The following is a 20,325-nucleotide window of genomic DNA, read 5'->3' on the forward strand; positions in this document are numbered from 1 at the left end:
GAGTCCAAAGCGGGAGGAGTTAGGAGGCTTTGGAAGCTTTTGGCGCTAATCGTTCCTGTATCTCAGAGTTTGCAACAGGACACAAGACAGTCCTTTAAAAGGGTTCCTAGGAGATTAAATTGACCGATATTTTAAGGTAAGTGGAAATTATAGTTCTACGTATATGTATGATCTCTTCGTCTTTTGTCTTTTCTTCGGGTCTTGCCTAATTCAAGGGTAAATGGTCATTTTGTAAGGCGCCAACTCTTAATTAGCAGCGATTACAGTTTCATACAGCATCACAGTGCCAATACAGACACTGATCCTGTCGTAACCTAACCTAAGTCCTAACCGTTCGCTTGGAAACTTGTTAGAAACGGGGCGCTGCGTAGCGATTAAAAACTGCAAGCGAGAATGTTTGTGAGTGCTGCTGGCCGTGGGCGCCAGTAACCGCGGGAGCCAGTCTTCGCTATTCTCCCAGAAGACAGGGTTGACAGAGAAAAGGAAGGTTGACTGAACTGACCTTCTCTGGAGTTATTACGGTTTTCTGCTCAGTATTTGTTCGGGTCACACGGGTTTTCTCCTGTAAACACACGTGGGCGCCGGGAGTCTCCAGGACTTGGCGCCACGACCGCAGGCCGGCCTGTGCGACTCCCGCGCCCGTCTGCACAAGGATCGCTCCCTGAAATCATTTACAAAGCATGGAATTTCCCCGTTTGCAGTCGGAATGGCCTTCAGTGGTGCAGTTTCAAGGCTGTAAAGCTCCACACTGCAATACCCGCGGTCCAGTTTGCGTGATAAGCTGCTGTTTGGATTGGGTATTGATGATCTAGCACATTCGACAGCAGCCGCGCAGATCCTCCGGTAACTCTGGGTTTGTTGGGGTCTAAAGTCTTCAGACGCGATTTCTAACGAGGTTAGAGCCTGTGTGTCGTCGATACTGTAGTCTGTTTGCGGCGATGCAGGGGCCGGACAAGGGCTAACGGGCCCTGGAGAGACTATGGCGAGAGTCGTGTCACTCGGGCGAGTGAAATTGAACTGTGAAACCAGTTTCTTCGTCTGTGAACGTAAGTTTCCCACGAGATTCAGGACCTTCAGCGAGGAAAAGGGAAGAATAAGGATTAAGTTTCTTAAAGATACCTCAGACGCGGGAACCTATTGTTGTAGGAGTAAGACGCGCCACTGTTACGCCGTGACCTGGCGTCGAGCATGAATGACGTCAGTGTTGAGCAGAGGTTCCTGGGCCCGGTGAACCCCCACACCTGCTGGTTCTGATCCAGCCGAGCCCCTTCACTGACGTACTACTAATAAGATTATTTTGCCCTTGGTTTTTTCCCCCAGCTCTTAAACATGCTGGTGATTTAACTGTTGTATTTTGTAAGTGAAGTAAAAACCCAAACTTGTGATTGGAAACAAAATGTAAATATTCAATTGAAGCAACATCTTAGCTCAAGTAAGGCATCAGTGATCTAATGAAAGCTTGCTGTAAAGGTGCTAGCTTGTCACTTCCTGTCCTGGTTCTGCTCTGAAGACTCAATCTCGCGCTGAAGGCTGCATCATCTCAGACCCGCTGTCTCTGTGTTCCAGATGCCCACCACCAGGTCTCGCAGCCAGCCCACGCTCCAGTACCCCCGCAGGAAGTCCTCCAGGGCAGCTGCGGCCAAGCCCCAGCCTGTCACCCGAGCCGAGCCCCCGCCCAGCGGGGCTGTGCTGCCACTCAGCCCGAGGAAACGCCTGGGTAAGGTCCCCTCGATCGCCGCGTCTCCCACTGTTGCCTGCGTGGGGCGCCAGGTCTCTGCTCTGCTCTGCGCTGCCCAGCTGCAGGCTTAGTCAGAATCGCTCAAAGGCTGGGTTCAGCAGCTGGTGGCGTCGCTGTTAGTTCTTGTTAAAATGGAGCATAATTTACTTGCAACACCTTGAGAACTGTAGCCCCCATATACAGTGCCTTGCGAAAGTATTCGGCCCCCTTGAACTTTTCAACCTTTTGCCACATTTCAGGCTTCAAACATAAAGATATAAATTTTTTATTTTATGTGAAGAATCACCAACAAGTGGGACACAATTGTGAAGTGGAACGAAATCTATTGGATTTTTGAAACTTTTTTAACTAATAAAAAAATGAAAAGTGGGGCGTGCAAAATTATTCGGCCCCCTTGCGTTAATACTTTGTAGAGCCACCTTTTGCTGCAATTACAGCTGCAAGTCGCTTGGGGTATGCCTCTATCAGTTTTGCACATCGAGAGACTGAAATTCTTGCCCATTCTTCCTTGCAAAACAGCTCGAGCTCAGTGAGGTTGGATGGAGAGCGTTTGTGAACAGCAGTTTTCAGCTCTTTCCACAGATTCTCGATTGGATTCAGGTCTGGACTTTGACTTGGCCATTCAAACACCTGGATACGTTTATTTGTGAACCATTCCTTTGTAGATTTTGCTGTATGTTTGGGATCATTGTCTTGTTGGAAGATAAATCTCCGTCCCAGTTTCAGGTCTTTTGCAGACTCCAACAGGTTTTCATCCAGAATGGTCCTGTATTTGGCTGCATCCATCTTCCCCTCAATTTTAACCATCTTCCCTGTCCCTGCTGAAGAAAAGCAGGCCCAAACCATGATGCTGCCACCACCATGTTTGACAGTGGGGATGGTGTGTTGAGGGTGATGAGCTGTGTTGCTTTTACGCCAAACATATCGTTTTGCATTGTGGCCAAAAAGTTCGATTTTGGTTTCATCTGACCAGAGCACCTTCTTCCACGTTTGGGGTGTCTCCCAGGTGGCTTGTGGCAAACTTTAGACGAGACTTTTTATGGATATCTTTGAGAAATGGCTTTCTTCTTGCCACTCTTCCATAAAGGCCAGATTTGTGCAGTGTAAGACTGATTGTTGTCCTATGGACAGACTCTCCCACCTCAGCTGTAGTTCTCTGCAGTTCATCCAGAGTGATCATGGGCCTCTTGGCTGCATCTCTGATCAGTCTTCTCCTTGTCTGAGCTGAAAGTTTAGAGGGACGGCCAGGTCTTGGTAGATTTGCAGTGGTCTGATACTCCTTCCATTTCAAGATGATCGCTTGCACAGTGCTCCTTGGGATGTTTGAAGCTTGGGAAATCTTTTTGTATCCAAATCCGGCTTTAAACTTCTCCACAACAGTATTACGGACCTGCCTGGTGTGTTCCTTGGTCTTCATGATGCTCTCTGCGCTTTCAACAGAACCTTGAGACTATCACAGAGCAGGTGCATTTATACAGAGACTTGATTACACACAGGTGGATTCTATTTATCACCATCAGTCATTTAGGACAACATTGGATCATTCAGAGATCCTCGCTGAACTTCTGGAGTGAGTTTGCTGCACTGAAAGTAAAGGGGCCGAATAATTTTGCACGCCCCACTTTTCATTTTTTTATTAGTTAAAAAAGTTTCAAAAATCCAATAGATTTCGTTCCACTTCACAATTGTGTCCCACTTGTTGGTGATTCTTCACATAAAATAAAAAAATTATATCTTTATGTTTGAAGCCTGAAATGTGGCAAAAGGTTGAAAAGTTCAAGGGGGCCGAATACTTTCGCAAGGCACTGTATATCTTGCATGAATTCTGATTCTTTAGGAGCATGGTGTTGCAGTGGTCAGCACTGTTGCCTTACAGCGCTGGAGTAAGCACCCCGAGTTCAGTTGTGGTCCTGGGCTGCTGTCTGTGTGGAGTTTGTATGTTCTCCCCAAGTTTGCTCAGGTTTCCTTCTCTTAGAGTCCAGAGACATGCTGGGGGGTTAACTGGCTCCTGGGAGAATGTGCCCTGGGGTGTCTGTGTGCGTGTCTGTCCTCCAACAGACTGGCTCCCCTGCCAGGGTGGGCCTTGTGCCTGTTGCTTTCTGGGACAGGCTCCGGCTGCCCTGGATTGGAATAGCAAATGGATGGATTGATAGAGTCTGTTGAAAGTGGTTCTTGTTTGTAGCTGAATCGTCAGATTGAAGCTGAGCGACGGGTATTTTCAAACTTATTTTCCGACGGCAGGTGTTGCTTTGCTGCCAGGTGGCCCACTAGTGGGAAGCCGAAGGGTTTGGGCGGGTGCTGATGCTTTCTTTGGGGGTCTTCCCTGTGCAGGAGCCGAAAATGGGTGCAACCTGCCCCCGGGGGTCCTGGGATCCCCCCCGAAGCAGAGCCGGCTGAAGGACCCCTCCCCCGTGCGCGGGTCGCGCAGGCTGAGCTTCGACGAGAACGTGCCGTGCCGGGACGCGCCCTCTCCGGTCAAGCCGGCTGCTCCCAGCTGCCCCGCTGAGGTGCCGAGCTCCCCGAAACTCGGGACCCCCCAGCGGGCCTGCACCACCCCGACAGCCAAGGGGTCCCCAGCGCGCTCCCCGTTCCGCTGCAGGCAGGAGACGCCGGGCAGCTCTCCCGCCGGAGCCCAGGGAGAGAGGCGCCCCCCCGTGGTGCGGCTCTTCGCCAACGACAGTGAGTTTCCTCCGCCCCCCCCTTTCCTCTCGCCGCCTCTCGGGGGTGCTGCCCGGGCTCACTGTCTGCCCCCCTCCTGCAGATTCCCGCTTCCAGCAGGTGAAGCAGGCTCTGCACACCTCCCTGCCGGAGAGGCTGCTGTCCCGGGACCGAGAGAGTGCCGTAATCCGCTCCTTCCTGTGCGAGAGGGTCAAAGGTCGGCGCCCGGGCAGCCTGTACATCTCCGGAGCTCCGGGCACAGGCAAGACGGCCTGCCTGACCCGCATCCTGCAGGACTGTCGGGTCAGTGGCTCGTGCTTCTCCTCCCCAGGGCTGGGTGGGGGGCTGAGGTCTTTCCTCTTCCTCCTTTTACTGCAGGGGTGTCAGACTCACTTCCTCCTCAGTGTCTCTGGTTTCTGTTCCAATCTGGGCCTGGATAACTGTTACTTGTGCCTTGGCTCAATTTTTTTTATTCTTTTAATCAGAGTCTTTGTTGAAGTGAGTAATTAACTGTGAAAGACCTTAAGCGGCATCCTGTTAATGTGTAAGAAAATAAAGAGGTTAACTGCTTACTTGGAAGCTCACTCTGGAGGAAGTGTCTGCTGGTTCCTGGCCCTTGGATCTAGATTTTCTCTGTTTCTCCATCGCCTGTTCCTCCGTCTGTGCTGACGGAGCTGTGAATCTCTCTCTCTCTGCAGGAGGAGCTGCAGGGCGCCCAGTGTGTTTTTATCAACTGCATGACTCTGCGCAGCTCTCAGGCCATCTTCGCCCTGGTGGCCGAGCGGCTGGGGGCCGCGGGGGGCCAATCCCAGCCCAAGGACTCGGACAGGCGGCTGGAGAAGCTCGTCACCCGCCCCGGGCCCATGGTGTGAGTGTCTGCCTGCCGGCGCGCGTACCTGCTGGCTGTGTGGGTGGCTGTGGTCCTGACCCTCCTCTGTCTCTCCCCAGCCTGCTCGTTCTGGACGAGATGGACCAGCTGGACAGCAAGGCCCAGGATGTCCTCTACACCATCTTCGAGTGGCCCTGGCTGGCCAGCTCGCGCCTCTGTCTCATCGGTGAGCCTCGCGCCGCAGAGCCGTCGGGAGCAAGGGGTGCCTCCCCCTCTTCCGGACGAAGCTCAATCCTTTCTCCTCGTCCTCCCTGCAGGTATTGCCAATGCCCTGGACCTGACGGATCGTATCCTACCCAGACTCCAGGCTCGGCCTCACTGCCGCCCCCTGCTGCTCAACTTCCCTCCCTACAGCCGCCAGGAGCTGACCGCCATCGTGCAGGACAGGCTGGCTCAGGTAAGGCGCACCTGCGCCCCTCTTCTTTCTTCTCCAGCGCCCCGCTTCTCTCTCCTTCATCCGCCCCCTCTCCCTCGCTCAGGTGTCCGGGGAGCCTGTCCTGGACGGAGTGGCGGTGCAGTTCTGTGCCCGGAAGGTGTCGGCGGTGTCGGGAGACGCTCGCAAGGCTCTGGACATCTGCAGGTGAGCAAGCGGGCTGCGTCCCCAGTCGATCTCACGGGTCAGGCTGTTCATACGGACCTGGAACATCTGAGGTGTGTTGTAAACAGTATACCCAGCAGTAACTCAAGCTTACTCAAGGGCTGTTCATTGTTCAGTGCGCAGTGTGTGTTTTTCATAGACACCCTGATGCTTCAGGTAACACTAGGTCCGTGTGTAGATAATCCACAGTATTCCTTGGCTGGGACTTGCTCTGGGTGCTCGTTGTTAACTATAACGGGCCCAGTCGAGCCCCTGTTCTGACCCCTGACCCCTGTCTCTGTCCCCCCCCCCCAGGAGAGCTGTGGAGATGGTGGAGTCGGACGTCCGAAGCCAGAAGGCGTCTGAATCGAAAGGTAGGATCAGAGCTGCCCCTCTGTCCTCAGGTTGGGCGTGGGTACATGGGATCGGGACAGCCTTGACCAGTTTGGGACAGGAGTGGTGGCTCAGGATCTGAGCCCGTGGCTGGAAGGCTGCCGGTTCGTATCCCACAGCCGGCAGAGAAATCCTACTCCGTTGGGCCCCTGAGCAAGGCCTTAACCCCAACTGCTCCAGGGGTGCCGTATAAATGGCTGACCCTGCGCTCTGACCCCCAGCTTCTCTCCCTGTCTGTGTCTCATGGAGAGCAAGTTGGGGTCTGTTAAAAGAGGAATTCCTAATACAAGAAATTGTATATGGCCAATTAAGTGACCTGATCTTCTCCTGAATGGAGAAATTCACTGTGGGAGCAGTACGAGATCATGGCGGGGCCTCAGACTCCCATTGCACAGCTGTCTGAGCCAGTCCAGGGTTTCCCTGCTGGTGAAGAGTTAATCAAGCGTCAATCTTGCGCCCTCCCTGGGCCTCAGACCTGCGCTGCGAGTGGGAGAGTGACGCGTGCTCGTGTGCGTCTCTTGCAGGCGCGCCGCGGGCCAGCCTGCCGCAGGTGTCCCGGGTGCTGTCGGAGGTGTACGGGGAGCGCATGGCGGGGGGCGAGGCGGAGTGCTTCCCCCTGCAGCAGAAGCTGCTGGTGTGTGCCCTGCTGCTGCAGAGCCAGCACGGCAAGAGCAGGGAGCTCCCGCTGGGCAAGGTGGGCACGGCCGGTCAATCCGAAACGACACGCACGGGACTGTTGCATGACTGTTTCATTTATTCATTTATACTTCAGCATTTCATACGAGTTAATACAGCATACTACTGGAACGGCTGTTGGGTTTGGACGTTAATGGGAAGCTTGTAAAACTGATCGCCCACAGCAGGTTCTTAGGAGCAGTGAAATTGTTTTAATACCCGAGTTCCCCCGGGCTGTGTTTTGTCACCTTTACCATTTTCTGCCTATACAAATGAAAAGAAAATGCAGGGGACTTCTGTTAATCTATTGCTCAGATGATAGGGCCCTCGTAAGTTAATTTCCTGGGGATGATGGCGAAGGGGTGGGACAGATGAGTAAACTGGGAAGGTGGTGTGAGTTGAGCTTCATATTAATGCAGATGACACCAAAGAACTGGATACTTGTGATAGTAAAATGTTAGATTTCAACCTCTCACTCTTATTAATCAGCCTGTGGAGGTTGATCAGTGTTTCAAGCACCTAGGAAAATTGATAGATGATCATTTAAACTTCACAGAGAATGCCAATGGCATTTTTAAGAAGGCTAGTTTTTGTCTGGGAGGTTAAGACGACTTGGAGGGAGGCTATACAGGAAGGGGAGCCAGGGCCACTGGAACACAAACTTTGTAAAAGATTTTACAGGATGTTGGTAGAAAGCATCCTCACATTTGGTATCGCGGTGTGGTCTGGTAGCCGGAGTATTAATAAAGGGAAACTGGCCAGAATTGTTCATATTGCCAGTAAAATAATTGGTTGACCACAGAAATGGCTTTAAGAGCTGTACTATACCGCAGTTCAAAAGAGAGCTCAGCTGGTCTTTGAAAGGGGAATGAAGAAGGTGGGAGGGGTTGTCAGACTGCTTCCTTCAGGGAAAAGGTTTAGAATTTCTATGCCTGTGTGGGGGAAAAAGTGTCTGTTTCCTGTATGAAGCTATCGGATTATGTAGTGTAATACAGGCAGAGTGAGATGTGTGTATATTGTTGCATGTCAGGGACTATTGTGTGTTTTGAGTGGTGTTTTTGTAGTTGTATATGGGGAGGCCAAAGACACATTTCCACCCATTCGGATGGACAGTGAAGTTAGATCTTAAACCAATAGCAGGACGAGCCCTGTGGCTGGCCTCGGCCCCAGGCCTGTGTGCCCACAGTAACGCCCCTCTCCCTCCCGCTCCGCAGCTCCACGAGGTGTACAGCCGCCTGTGCCGCCAGCGGCAGGTGAGCGCGGTGGCGTCCGGCGAGTGTCTGTCTCTCTGCACGCTGCTGGAGAGCCGGGGGGTGTTCGGGCTCAAGAAGGCCAAGGAGGCGCGGCTCACCAAGGTACTGCGGGCGCCGGGGGCGGGGGGGGGGCGAGGTCCGTCATCGCGCGTGTTCCAGCATCGTCCCAACCGCCTCGTCTCTGTCCTCCTCCTGCAGGTGAGCCTGAAGATGCAGGAGAAGGACGTGGAACACGCCCTGAAGGACAAGGCCCTCCTGGGCAGCATCCTGGCGGCCGGCCTGCCCTGAGGCGGCTCCTCATTTGCCTCCAAGGCCTCCATGTACGGGAACGTTTTTAAAACCAGACTTTTTGCTGGGGAGATTCCAGACGGGCTCCTTGTCCTCTGTGAGGGCTTCAGCAGTGGCGGGTCAGCTGCTCTGGGGGCTGGGAGGTCAGCCTCAGGCCCCTGGGAGTGTCGTCACTCCTGCAGGGTCCAGCACCTTAGCGTCTCCACCCGGTGAAGACAAAGGACCGATCACCTGGTTTTTAATCCACAGAACTCTGCGCAGTATTTATCTTTTTAAATCTTTTATTGTGTTTTAAGTTTTTATGCAGCACTTAGTGAGAAGTGCAAAAGTTGTATAGGCATGGTCTTGTAGCTTTTAGAACTCGTTTATTTTTTAAAAAGTCTTCTGAATGCTACAGTATGCACCCGTTAAGGGTTTTCCATGTTGATGGCTTTATTTTTTTTAAATAAATGTACATTGTTCTTTTGACACCCAGCCTGTGTCCTTCTCCTTGAAGGGGTCAGTGTGTTTTAGAGCACAGCCTAGTAGGGCTGTATGGTAGATTATGAATTATGAATCAGATGGCAGCCAAAACATGAATAAATACTCATATTTTTATAGAGGTGCACAAATGTTCAGGATACCTTTTCTTTCCAAGTGTATCGGTCACCCAGGCCCCTGGGCTGTTTACTGGTTTGTGAGGGATGCCCCCCACCAAGAGCAAGCCCATACCATCGGACACCTCTCTTGCCTGCACAGACCCCCCCTCAACCCCCCACCAGCTCCGTTAATCGGTTCTCTCCCCCCTGCCTGGGGGTCCTGTGGTCCCGTCGCTGGCTCACAGCCAGAGGTTAAGACAAAGCAGCTTATGCCCGACTCCTCAGTAATGAATCTTCTTACTGGATGATTTTTCTATGAAGGGAGTTTACTTCCCATTATAGAAGAAAGTACCAAGTGTTTTTACTTGCATGCAAGATCTTTTGGAATATGTTCAAATGAATGTTACTTAAAGTGACACATTGGTATTTGAGTTAAATAAAACATTGAATGTTTTTCTAGTTTGTATTAATTCAGCTGCACTCCAGCTGCTCAAAAGCATCTGTTTCATTTCTGTAAGTGCCTATCTGGTCCTGCAGATGATAAACTACTCCGCTACAAATTGTGCAAACAGCCACATGTAGGGGGGACAGAGGGACAAAGACCCAGCTGTGCAATGTTTAATGTCCTGGTGCCACCAGCCTTCAGCATCACTCTCTGTTACTCATTTTGGCCAGCAGGGGGCCAGTCCAAGATGTTCCAGGCTGCCAAGCACAACTCCTGTAGTCGGTAACCTTTTTATTTAATCCTTTATCTATCTCATGCGGGTTTCAACGGGAACCTTTCTCTCTTTTGTTGTCAGGATGTGAAGGAGCAGCTTTGCTCTCATCCTGTACAGTAATTCGTGTCAAGAAATAAAGGGCTTGATCGCTTTAAACAGCTTTGGCTCAGCCCCTGCGGTTATGGATGTATCCCAGTTCAAGGAACTGCCTGATATAAACAGCAAGAGACAAAGGGCTTTGAGTTATGTAACCGGCCTCTGGGTCTATGGGTCACTATGAAGGCCAAATCCAAACCTTTAAACTGAGTCTGTTCCTCTTGATCCGCAGACCTTTCCTCCCACGTTTGTTGAAGAAATCCAAAAAGGGTGAGTGGTTGGGTTTGAAGTTGAGTAGCACCTATGCCTACTTCTTGGACAGAAAGCACAGGTGGGCACAGAGGGTGCATACAGATCTGCAGCACGGGCTGGTGCCACTCTTCTTTGACCAGCTTGGGCACTGGCACCGCTGTCGCAGCAAGAGCCCAAAGCTGCGGCCCCACTAGATTAGGGCAAAGCTGTATGACCTGCAGACCCCTTGGTTAATGAATGCTGACAGTTTCTCACAATTCCATTATGGGATTTGCTTCTGGATTATTGCTTCTGTAATCCAGTCAATTTCCCAGCCGGAGACGCTGCAGGGTGGGTCTTCTCCGCCAAGGTCCCCTTGCTGGTCCGGGTGGTGTAGTGAAGCCCGAGACAGCATATCTCCACGCAGTCCTGCTCAAACAGGCAGAGCTCCCAGGGAGGAAGGATGAGCAAGGTCTGATCCAGTTCCCGATCCAGCCTGTGCCTTCTTCATGTTCCCTGATCTGGTGCACGAAGGGGGAACTCGCAAGAGGTTCTGAAAAATATGAATCATTTTATATCCTTGGTCACTAGGGAGCAGCATTTGCATTCTTTTGCATAGTGTGGCGTTGTGTTTCCCCAACACTGGTAGCTTTTTTCTGCATGCTGAACTGCAGCACTAATGCATTATTTGTGTGCAATTCAACTCTGGGTCCTAAATGAGTGATGCGGTATTAGAACTGGCTTTATCAGCACTGGCAGTGATATACAAGCTAGAGAACACAAATGGAAATGACGTGGAAGTGCTTTCAAAATGGAGAAAAGGAGACAAGGTTCTATGCTAAGAGCTGTGGGAGTGTGGAACTAGCTGCCGTGCCTGGCCCCCGTTTCTTTCAAGAAACAGCTTAATGAAATCATCGGACCAATTAGGGACCAACTAACAAAATGAGTTTGAGGGGACAAACGGCTCCACTCATTTGAAACTGTTCTCATGTCTTTATGGATGCACTGAAAACTCATAACTCCCAAATCACAGGCTGAGCTCTAGCACTGATGAGCTCTAGCACTGACGAGCAGACACCACTCCCAGAGCACAGCTGAGCTCTTGCACTGACGAGCAGATCCCAAGCACAGAGCACAGCTGAGCTCTTGCACTGAGATTTCCAAATGCTGCAGATATCTTGCTTGTTACCTTGGATGCAGAAAACACTATTTTCTTTTTTGCACCTTTTGTCCAACATACTCTTTGCTCCTAAAACCCATTATGGGCATTATTATAGCCGAACCGTTAAGCAGTGGAAAAACTGTTTCCTATCATATTGTGGGTATTACTTTTAAATTTGTATATTCAAAGCTTGGGTGAAGAAGATCCCTAATCCAAAACTGGAGACAGTACTTACCATAGCCTGCAGCAAGCAATGTAGCATGAGTATCCCTTTATGTGAAAAAGTAGGGTGCACATGATAAATAATTCCAACCTAAGAATGAAATCTATCATAGCAGTGCTACAGCAGCAGTGTATTAACCTCTGCCTGGGTGTTCCTCTTCCTGGGCCGGGGGCTTCAGTTGTTAAAAACCCCCATTACCACTTCCTGAAAACAAAACAAAAAACCTTTAGAGGTGTAAACAGCTTGAAGTTTAAAACACAACCCTAAGGCTAAAACAATACCTAACCCTATGAAAAATGTGGTTATATAATATTAAGTTTATTATATAATTTATTTGATTATTTAAATAATGATGTGGCCAGCACAGGGGTGCAGTTGTTAGCACTGCGGCCTCACAGCACTGGGGCCCTGGGTTCAGTTCCTGGGGTCCCTGTGTGGAGTTTGTGTTCTGCTTGTGTTCAAGTGGGTGTTCTCCCACAGCACAAAGACATGCTGGCAGGTTGACTGGCTCCTGGTTTGAGTGTGTCTCTGTGAGGAACTGGTGTCCCATCCAGGGTGTACCCCGCCTTGCACCCCTTTGCATGCTGGGACAGGCTCTGGCTCCTCCGTCACCCTGAATCGGGTAAAGCATTAGAAAATGGATGGATGATTTATAAAATCAGCTGAATGGTCTGTGCAGCTCTCATCAATGCTTTTTTTAAGGTCTGAAAACCTACAAATAAACCTTGAGAAATGACAATAATTATAGTAATATTACTTTTAGTTACAAATTCACAAAACCTTCATAAATGAGCAGAAAACTCATCGACAGAATTAAATTAATCATAAGGACAGCTGGGCTTTCGGGTGCTGCTGTGGTATTGTCCCTGTTAGAGCGCGCGCTTCATTTAAACTGACAATGAAACATGTACTCGGCCCCCCTGCTTTAAGTTGATAAAAACTGTCCAGGAAATGTCAAAGAAATCTGTGTCTGTGAAGAGGCACGATGCACACAGACTCAGAAAGCCACAGACGGCTTCCTGCTGTGAGGCAGTTGAGCCCCTTTGCCGAGAACAGGTGATGTAATCAGGGGAAAACGACAGGCCGCAGCCCCTGTGCCCAGCTCTCCTGCAGCCCGGCACCGCACTCTCTGAGGCTGGGGTCTGCGCCAGGAGGGCAGCTGTGCAGTGTTTTACAGCCAGAGCCGCTCTCCGGGCAGAAGAGCAGCAGAGACAAGCAGGGGCAGCGCTCTCCCTCGCCGGGGCCAGCCCTGAACCAGCCCAGTAGCCATGTACATAACATGGAGGAAAAGACATTTCAATAGGGGAAAAATATAAAACAACAGAACTCCTGCTTCCTCTTAATACTGTTATCCTACATAACAGCCCCTTGTTGTTCTAGTTCTTTGGAAAGGGTGCTGTATTAGTGCCCAGCTGTTCTGTTTTATCACCAGGCTCAGGGCCTGGCCGGGGTCCGCCGGTGTGTGGGCAGTGGTCTGAAGACATGCCTGGGCCCAGCAGGGTGACCATGGGCGGGGGGAGTGGGGGGATAAGGATCTGTGTATCCCTCTCACAATAAGCTCCCTATATAGTCTCATAGAGATTAGGCATGTAAGTCAGACTGATCATACACGCTTGGGTGGGGGGGCTGTGTTTTAATTCATAATGACCCCATGGGTCAAACTCAGGCACGCCAAGACCATTAAGCAAAGGGGAGCTGGACTGTTTCGCAGAAGGTATTAATAGATGCGTCATGCCATTTTGTGCAAGGTATGCAATCCGTCCAGGGTGACGGTGGGGAGGGGGAGTCTGACCCTGTATTACTGTCCTCCAGCCAAGCAGCTGCACAGCTGTAATTGGATTGAGAGCAAAAGAAGATCAACTCAGAGGACACAGGGTGATCTCACACTGGTGGGACTGCTGCTGTTTTTAAGATCAACATCATGAAAGGATTAGCAGATGAAGAGCTGGACACAGACACATTTATTTGACGTGTCAAATAATAATATTTTTATAAGTACTTTATTTTCCATTCACAAACACGTATGAATAGCTTATCTTTTTTTTTAATTACTTGCTGTCAGTGCTCAGCCCAGCACTGTTCTCTCCACTCTCTTAGACTGCCCAGCTGAGCTGGCGTCACACAGAAATGGGGTCACACATCCTCCCTGTGCGCCCCCAAACAGAACCGCTCTGACTCATCGGCCTCTGGGGCATGGCTCCGACAGCAACCGGTTTCCCGGCTCACATTCACCATAGACTCCCCTGTCTTTTAAAAGACTCTCAACCTGTGCCCAAACCTCAGACCACATCCTACATCTGAACAGGTCACGCTCCACTGTGAAAATGACTGACAGCCGTGTAGGCGCTGGGTGCACAGTAATTTTCAAGGAAAGCTTTTACAATCTATGCCTCTGGTTGCAGCGCGACTATTTTCTGTGGTCCCCAATTGCTGAAGCTGGCACAGTTGGGCTCTGACCTCTGACCCCTGACCCCGGTGTGGGGAGTGCAGGCCTTGATCACATCCCCTGCTGTGACCCCGATCACCCCACAAGGAGCCCAAACATATACATTTTGAACCTTCTTAAAAACAGTGTACCAAACACATTTCAGCTTCCATCTTCCCCAATGTTAACATCACTGAAGACAAAAGGCTTTTATGTCAAGCGATTTCCTTTCAGTTTTGGGTTTCGTCATATTAAGACTCTGGTTCCCTTGTGTGAATGAGTCTGGGCTGGATCAGAGGAGGGTTCACTAACAGGCTCTTCCCCTGGGGCTGAAGCAGATGATAACATTGACTATATTACCTAATAAGTTTGGATGGTTTTCAAACACTTAAATGTAACAAATATAGTGGTATTTAAAATACCTGCTACATCAGCAGCAGATACAGTAGCTAATGTTCATACTTACAAAGCTCTGACTGAGCACACTATGGGCACGAGGAGCTGAATTCCCCATCCAGGTATCACTGTATTCATTAACTGCACCTCAGCATCACACTTCTCCACTAAAAAACAATTCATATCCACCCCAGACTGCAGGTCTTAAAAATTTGATAGTTTGCCTTCAACATTTATTTGGAGATGAAATCTACTTGTCTTTCACTGTGAACAACAGACTTGTACACGTGCTCAGCCTTGCTGCTCTGGGGGTCTGAAAGTCTTTGCATTTCCACTGACAGCAGTGCTCGGACGGACCAGCTCCACCGGATGAGCGAACCAAGGGCAGTGAGGGCTTCTGTTCGTGTCACTTAAATAACTGAGGTGAATATACGTGTGCAAACAGGCCACAAGAGGTGCTGCTGGCTGGTGATGTGCCTGGTGTTTCAAATAATAATAATAACTGCTTACACTTATATAGCGCTTTTCTGGACACTCCACTTAAAGCGCTTTACAGGTAATGGGGATCCCCTCCACCACCACCTGGATGATGTGATGGCAGCCATAGTGCGCCAGAACGCTCACCACACACCAGCTCTCAGTGGGGAGCACAGCAGAGTGATGGAGCCAGTTCAGAGATGGGGATTATTAGGAGGCCATGATTGGTAAGGGCCAATGGGAAATTTGGCCAGGACACCAGGGTTACACTCCTACTCTTTTCAAGAAACGCCCTGGGATTTTTAATGACCACAGAGAGTCAGGACCTCGGTTTTACATCTCACCAAAAGGACGGCGCCAGTTTACAGTATAGTGTCCCCATCACTATACTGGGGCATTAGGACCCACATGGACTGCAGGGTGAGCGCCCCCTGCTGGCCCCACTAACACCTCTTCCAGCAGCAACCTTAGTTTTTCCCAGGAGTCTCCCATCCAGGTACTGACCAGGCTCACACCTGCTGAGCTTCAGTGGGCTGCTGGCGATATCTGGCGAAATATTCTGCATTGCCACCAGAAATACGATGAAGACTGGAAGAGGAAGAAAGGCAGCCACTGCCTTTCTATTTCCACCTGTTCATTGGCTGGAGGAGAGCAACAATGTGCACGCAGGTAACCTGACTCGATTCAGCCTAACAGGGAGGGGAGGAGCTCAATATCTATCTCACTGCTCTTTTTCTATTTTTCACAGCATGAAACCACCCCCAGAGGGCACTTAAAAGAGGGCATCATAAGTAAAAAAACACAATATGATAAGCATGGACATTTTAAATTGACTGATTTTGGTCAAGTAGGCCATGTTTACCCAGCCTACAAAACTCTGGGTGACCAGTAGCAGTAGGCGTCTCTATTTCATTCACACTTCTGCTCTCCTACCATCTCTGGGAAGCACAGCGGTGTCAATGGTCACTCCTCCAAGATAAGCCAGAATCCAGGAAGCTAATCCCTGTCTGAAGCCTTTAAAACGCAGAGAGCAGGACAGGTGCGCTTTACAGCACAGCTTGCATCCCAGTCGAGTTCAGCTATGTACTCCCGGGCCCAAGACGCAGCAGAGATGGCCCAGAGCGTGGTTCTGATTACAGGCTGCTCCTCGGGGATCGGACTGGCCATGGCTGTCAAACTGGCCAAGGACCCCCAGCAACGTTTCAAAGGTAATTACTGACGCCTTGCTGTTACTTTATCTCAACTGAGTTCACAAATGTGAGACCAATGTTCTTCATTTTTACATACCTTTCCTGGACAATTTAATTCATAGTTTCTATTTTACACAAATTTATTTTTCAGTTTTTTGTGTTTTTTAGGTTTTCTGGGATATGTGTGTTTCTAATGCTTACTACACCACTGGTATTTCAGACCAGAAGATTCAGTCAAGAGTGCAGATCTCATTCAGTTCACAAGTCGGCATACAGACAACATACAGACAATACAGACATTAAGTACCAAACAGAAAACGGGGTGAATGGCCTCCTCTTATTTCTAACCTTCCTTATATTCTTATATTGAAATTATTCACGTACATCCATCCATGTGCAGAAACTGCTATATCCTTAGAAGATAGGATGTGAAATGTATTGCAGGGTATCAACGCAGGTAACAACTTTATTATAGACGACTGTAAACAAAGCATGTGAGGAAACAAAACTGTAAGGTGATGCTATAAATCCCAGCTTTGTTCAACATTTAGTGGTTTGGTCCTGTACTGCATTCTACTGTACACTGGATGCAAGACAGACGCCTACAGAAAGTCCAGCAGAGTGATTTTACAGTATGCTTTAGTTACTACAGCCACGCACACTGACAAGTTCTTCATTCATCATTATTCATTATTGTTGAGTCTTTATTTCTGAGCTCTGGATACTGAACTCTACCCAGACCACTGGCTCACACTGATTGCTGCTGCTGTTCTGTGTTTATGTTTTTGGTGATTCCTTTAATGTCTTTGTATTGGAGCGTACCTGCAAATAAGCATTTCACTGCAGGTGTGCATATGACAATAAACTGAAATGAACTGAGAATAAGGAACACATTCCTTAGGTCATGGTGAGAGCTGTTAGCCATGTGAGACAAAAAGCCCTACCAGTTTAAAACAAGCATGCAGACTTAAATATACAATATTTACAAGTGTTCATTTAAAATGTACGTACAGTGCCCCCCAAAAGTATTGGAACAAGAGTTCAAATTAGCTGTATACTCAGGACATTTGGAGTTAAAGTCACAAGATGAATATGAGACAAAAGCAGAGAATATCCCATTTTACCTATGGGTATTTTTATGCATAAATGTTTTACCATCATACAAAAACAGCACTTTTCTTGTTCAACACCCCACATTTTAGATGAGCATACGTATTGGGTCGAATGGGTTTACAGTTATTTCTAACTGCCCAGGTGTTACAAGTTGCATACATTTCACACACATAAAAGAGCTGTGGAGGTCTAGGCATGGTTGAGGTCTTTGGAACTGCTTCTGAAGTCTTTCCGTTGAAATACGAAGACCATGACAGAAAAGAAAGCCATTTTGAAAATGAGAGGAAAGAAAATGACGGGCATCAGAGAAATTGGTAAGGCACTGCAAAATCAACAATCTGGAATGTTCTTAAGAAAAAGGAAACAACTGGAGGAGACAAGAACAGGCAGAGAACAGGGCGTCCAAAAAAGACAAATGCAGTGGGTGGCAGAAAGATATTTGTGAGTGTAAAGAAGAACCCTAAAATTACTGTTAGTGAAATCCAAAATAATCTCCAGTGTGGGGGTGCAAATCTCGAGTACCACAGTCCGCAGAAGATTTCACCAAGAAAAATTCAGGGGCTGTACTGCAATGTGTGAGCCCCTCAACAGCAGCAAGAACAGAAGAGCTCAACTGGAACTTGAAAAAAATACCAAGATGAGCAACAAGAGTTCTGCAACTAGGTTTTAAGTGACCGAAATGATCACCTATCAAAGTGATAGAAAGGCGAAAGTGTGGAGAAAAACTGGACAATGACCATAAGCATCCCCCTTCTTCAGTGAAGCATAGTGGAGGGAGTATCATGGCTCGGACATGTGTGGCCACTTCCGGACCAGGCTCAATAGTCTTTACTGATGACTTAACTCAGTGGTTCTCAAACTTTTTGGACCAATAATCAAACTGAAGCATCCAAGTACCACCTACAAGTCATCTTCTCATAGGAACTCCAGAAGATCTCAATGACCAACATGAGGGCGCGTGCACGCACACACTCACATACACATATAATAAATATGATGATAATAAACTGTATTTGATATAGCGCCTTTAAAAAGGGGGCTTCTCAAAGCGCTTTACAGACAACAGGAACAACAACAATTAAAAATAAACAATAAAAAAGCACCATTTCAGTGAGAGGGGTGAGCCTGTTTAGTCGAGCAAAGCAGATGTGAATTCACTGGTCGAGCCTTGATACAATTCACAACAGAGTCGAACAGATTTTTAATCGTCAGGCACCAAGGCATCGTGGTGGATGCTGCAGGGCGTCCGCTTCATATCTGGAGCAACCTCTCTAATTCGTGCAACTACACCGCTGTGTCGGCTTGTCATCGCTCTAGCACCGTCGGTACAAACTCCGACCCGTTTTATCCCGTCGATGCCATTCTCTTCGATACATTCATTCAGAAGCTGAAGTATGTGCTCTCCTGTTGGTAGCGGGTTACAGAACAGAAAGTCCTCATGGGACGTGCCCTCAAACTCTTATCTAACGTAAACGAGCAAACCGGCCAAATCAAAGGCATCTACAGACTCATCTAATTGCTGTGAAAAGCATCTGCTCATCTTAACGCGCTATATCAGCGTACTTTTGACATCATCCAACATATCAATAATTCTACGAGTGACTGTGTGTTTCGGAGGGGGCAGCAGGTCGAGCTGTTTAGCAGCCTTTACTCCACACATAATACGTGTCAGCTCTTTTGCCAACGGTAAACAAAGTTCTTTAAAAATAGTGTGGGGCTTACCTGCTTTAGCAATCCGCAAGCTTGCATTTTTCCCCGTTTCCGTTTCCGGAGTCCGTCTCAGAAGTTAAAATAAGTTGTTTTTTCATGCGCATGGGAAACACAGAGACGCTCGGTGTATTTTTCTCAAATTAACGTAGAACACAGTTCTTAAATATTTTTCTGTTAGCTATCACGCTTTCCTATGCTCACAAGATTACCAGCGCTCGCAGAACGCATTTCTATGCTTTCCTGTGTTTACAACATTGACATTGTTCCAAAATCACGCACATTCTCCTACCTCAGTATTTGCTGGAGAGAACTTTTTTCAAATTCAATTGGTCACTTGCGTGTGTAGCACGCATTCCTATAGAATGGTATAGAATTACATTGTAGCTCTGTGTCGTAGTACATAGGCTGCGCATTCGACACAAGCTAATTTAATTGAAATAAAAAATATGAAAACCCGTCCCAATTTTTCAGTGCACACAACAAAGTTCCAGGGTCATATGGCGCACCGCCTGGCGGCGCTCCGTAGTTTGAGAACCACTGAAGATGGAAGCAGTAGGATGAATTCAGATACAAACAGATCTTGTCAGCAAATATAAGGGAAAAAACGCACCAGACTTATTGGGAGCTCATTAAGCAGCAGGCCAATGTCCCGAAACATACTGTACACTAAACACAGGAGTTCATCAGACAGAAAAAGTTAAACATTTCCAAGTCAATCACCAGATCTGAATCCTATTGAGCATGCATTTCATTTGTTCAATATTGACTGAACACAACAAATGCTTTGGTTGAAAAATGATTAATCCAGTTTGCAAAATATATCCTAAAAATAAAAGGTGACCTTCCGAACTCAGAAATTATCAGAATAATTTGTTTAATGTGCGCCAATATTAAGGTTTTTGTCGCAATACTTTTAGAGGGCACTGTTCAGTTTGTCAGTTTTGATTGGTGATTAAATCTACTGTTAATTATGTCCCCCCTCCTTGATGCACCCCTGTCGATGAATCATATTACGGCAACATTGGATTCGGGATTCAGGTGAGTATGTTTTTTGTGTGTGTGTCTTGTTAGAGAGCAGGACAGGTGTGCTTTACAGGTGTCGAGTTCAGCTGTGTGCTCCTGGGCCCAAGACTCAGAACCTAGACTCAGCAGAAGGTACTTGTGACTCGTTGTACTGCACTCAGTACCTTTCAGATTCTCACGCATGAAGGAGACAGGCCCAAGTCTTCATTGTCACCACACAGGAGCCACATACTGTACATGCTGTAAGAAAAAAAAAGATGAGCTGTAACTCATTTCTCATCAACATTACATCACAGAGTGCAGTCTGATGCACTGCGATCAGTGAAAACCATTAAAAAGCATCGTAGAAACACACTCCCTTCTCTTTTGCCTTTTCAGAGCAGTGAAAGGGACCTTTGATCTTGCCTTGGCACGTGAAAGAACGTGCTGATGATACAAACTGCATGATAGTTGTCACACATGCCTATGCACAGTTTCGGCCTGTTTAAACGTCAGCCTCTTGCCATCCGAG

The 20,325-nt window shown here is 48.4% G+C and overlaps 2 protein-coding genes and 1 long non-coding RNA gene across 4 annotated transcripts in view; 2 read left to right on the top strand and 1 right to left on the bottom strand.

Moving 5' to 3' along the window:
* Positions 1-8,945, top strand: cdc6 (cell division cycle 6 homolog (S. cerevisiae)). The gene is made up of 12 exons (XM_088623154.1): positions 1-136; positions 1,567-1,717; positions 4,070-4,417; positions 4,500-4,699; positions 5,095-5,264; positions 5,345-5,451; positions 5,543-5,682; positions 5,765-5,865; positions 6,178-6,236; positions 6,780-6,949; positions 8,145-8,285; positions 8,382-8,945. Exons 2-12 carry the CDS (start codon positions 1,567-1,569, stop codon positions 8,469-8,471), a joined length of 1,677 nt encoding a protein of 558 aa, XP_088479280.1. The 5' UTR covers positions 1-136; the 3' UTR covers positions 8,472-8,945.
* LOC148638843 (uncharacterized) lies at positions 8,735-19,554 on the bottom strand. The gene is made up of 3 exons (XR_015931008.1): positions 18,804-19,554; positions 11,493-11,684; positions 8,735-10,648 (listed from the first exon to the last, which is right to left on the bottom strand). It is a non-coding gene; the product is annotated as an uncharacterized LOC148638843 (long non-coding RNA).
* Positions 15,726-20,325, top strand: part of LOC148638844 (retinol dehydrogenase 8-like) — a 15,381-nt gene continuing 10,781 nt past the window's right edge. For both annotated transcript variants that reach the window (XR_015931007.1, XM_088623169.1), the window contains exon 1: positions 15,726-15,986. Coding sequence is in view for 1 of the 2 variants with exons in the window: in XM_088623169.1 (XP_088479295.1) it covers positions 15,860-15,986 (127 nt within the window). In the remaining variant the exon portion in view is untranslated. The remainder of the gene's footprint in view (positions 15,987-20,325) is intronic.

This window comes from Lepisosteus platostomus, chromosome 28 (genome assembly GCF_059453375.1).
Source record: "Lepisosteus platostomus isolate fLepPlt1 chromosome 28, fLepPlt1.hap1, whole genome shotgun sequence".
Lineage (NCBI taxonomy): Eukaryota > Metazoa > Chordata > Actinopteri > Semionotiformes > Lepisosteidae > Lepisosteus > Lepisosteus platostomus.

What these genes read in the sequence shown, in the direction of transcription:
- cdc6 (XM_088623154.1), top strand. Translation starts at nt 1,567, where the DNA reads ATGCCCACCACCAGGTCTCGCAGCCAGCCCACGCTCCAGTACCCCCGC. An exon ending in ACCCGCCCCGGGCCCATGGT is followed by an intron (nt 5,265 to 5,344) that starts GTGAGTGTCTGC and finishes GTCTCTCCCCAG; the next exon opens with CCTGCTCGTTCTGGACGAGA. An exon ending in TGCAGGACAGGCTGGCTCAG is followed by an intron (nt 5,683 to 5,764) that starts GTAAGGCGCACC and finishes TCCCTCGCTCAG; the next exon opens with GTGTCCGGGGAGCCTGTCCT.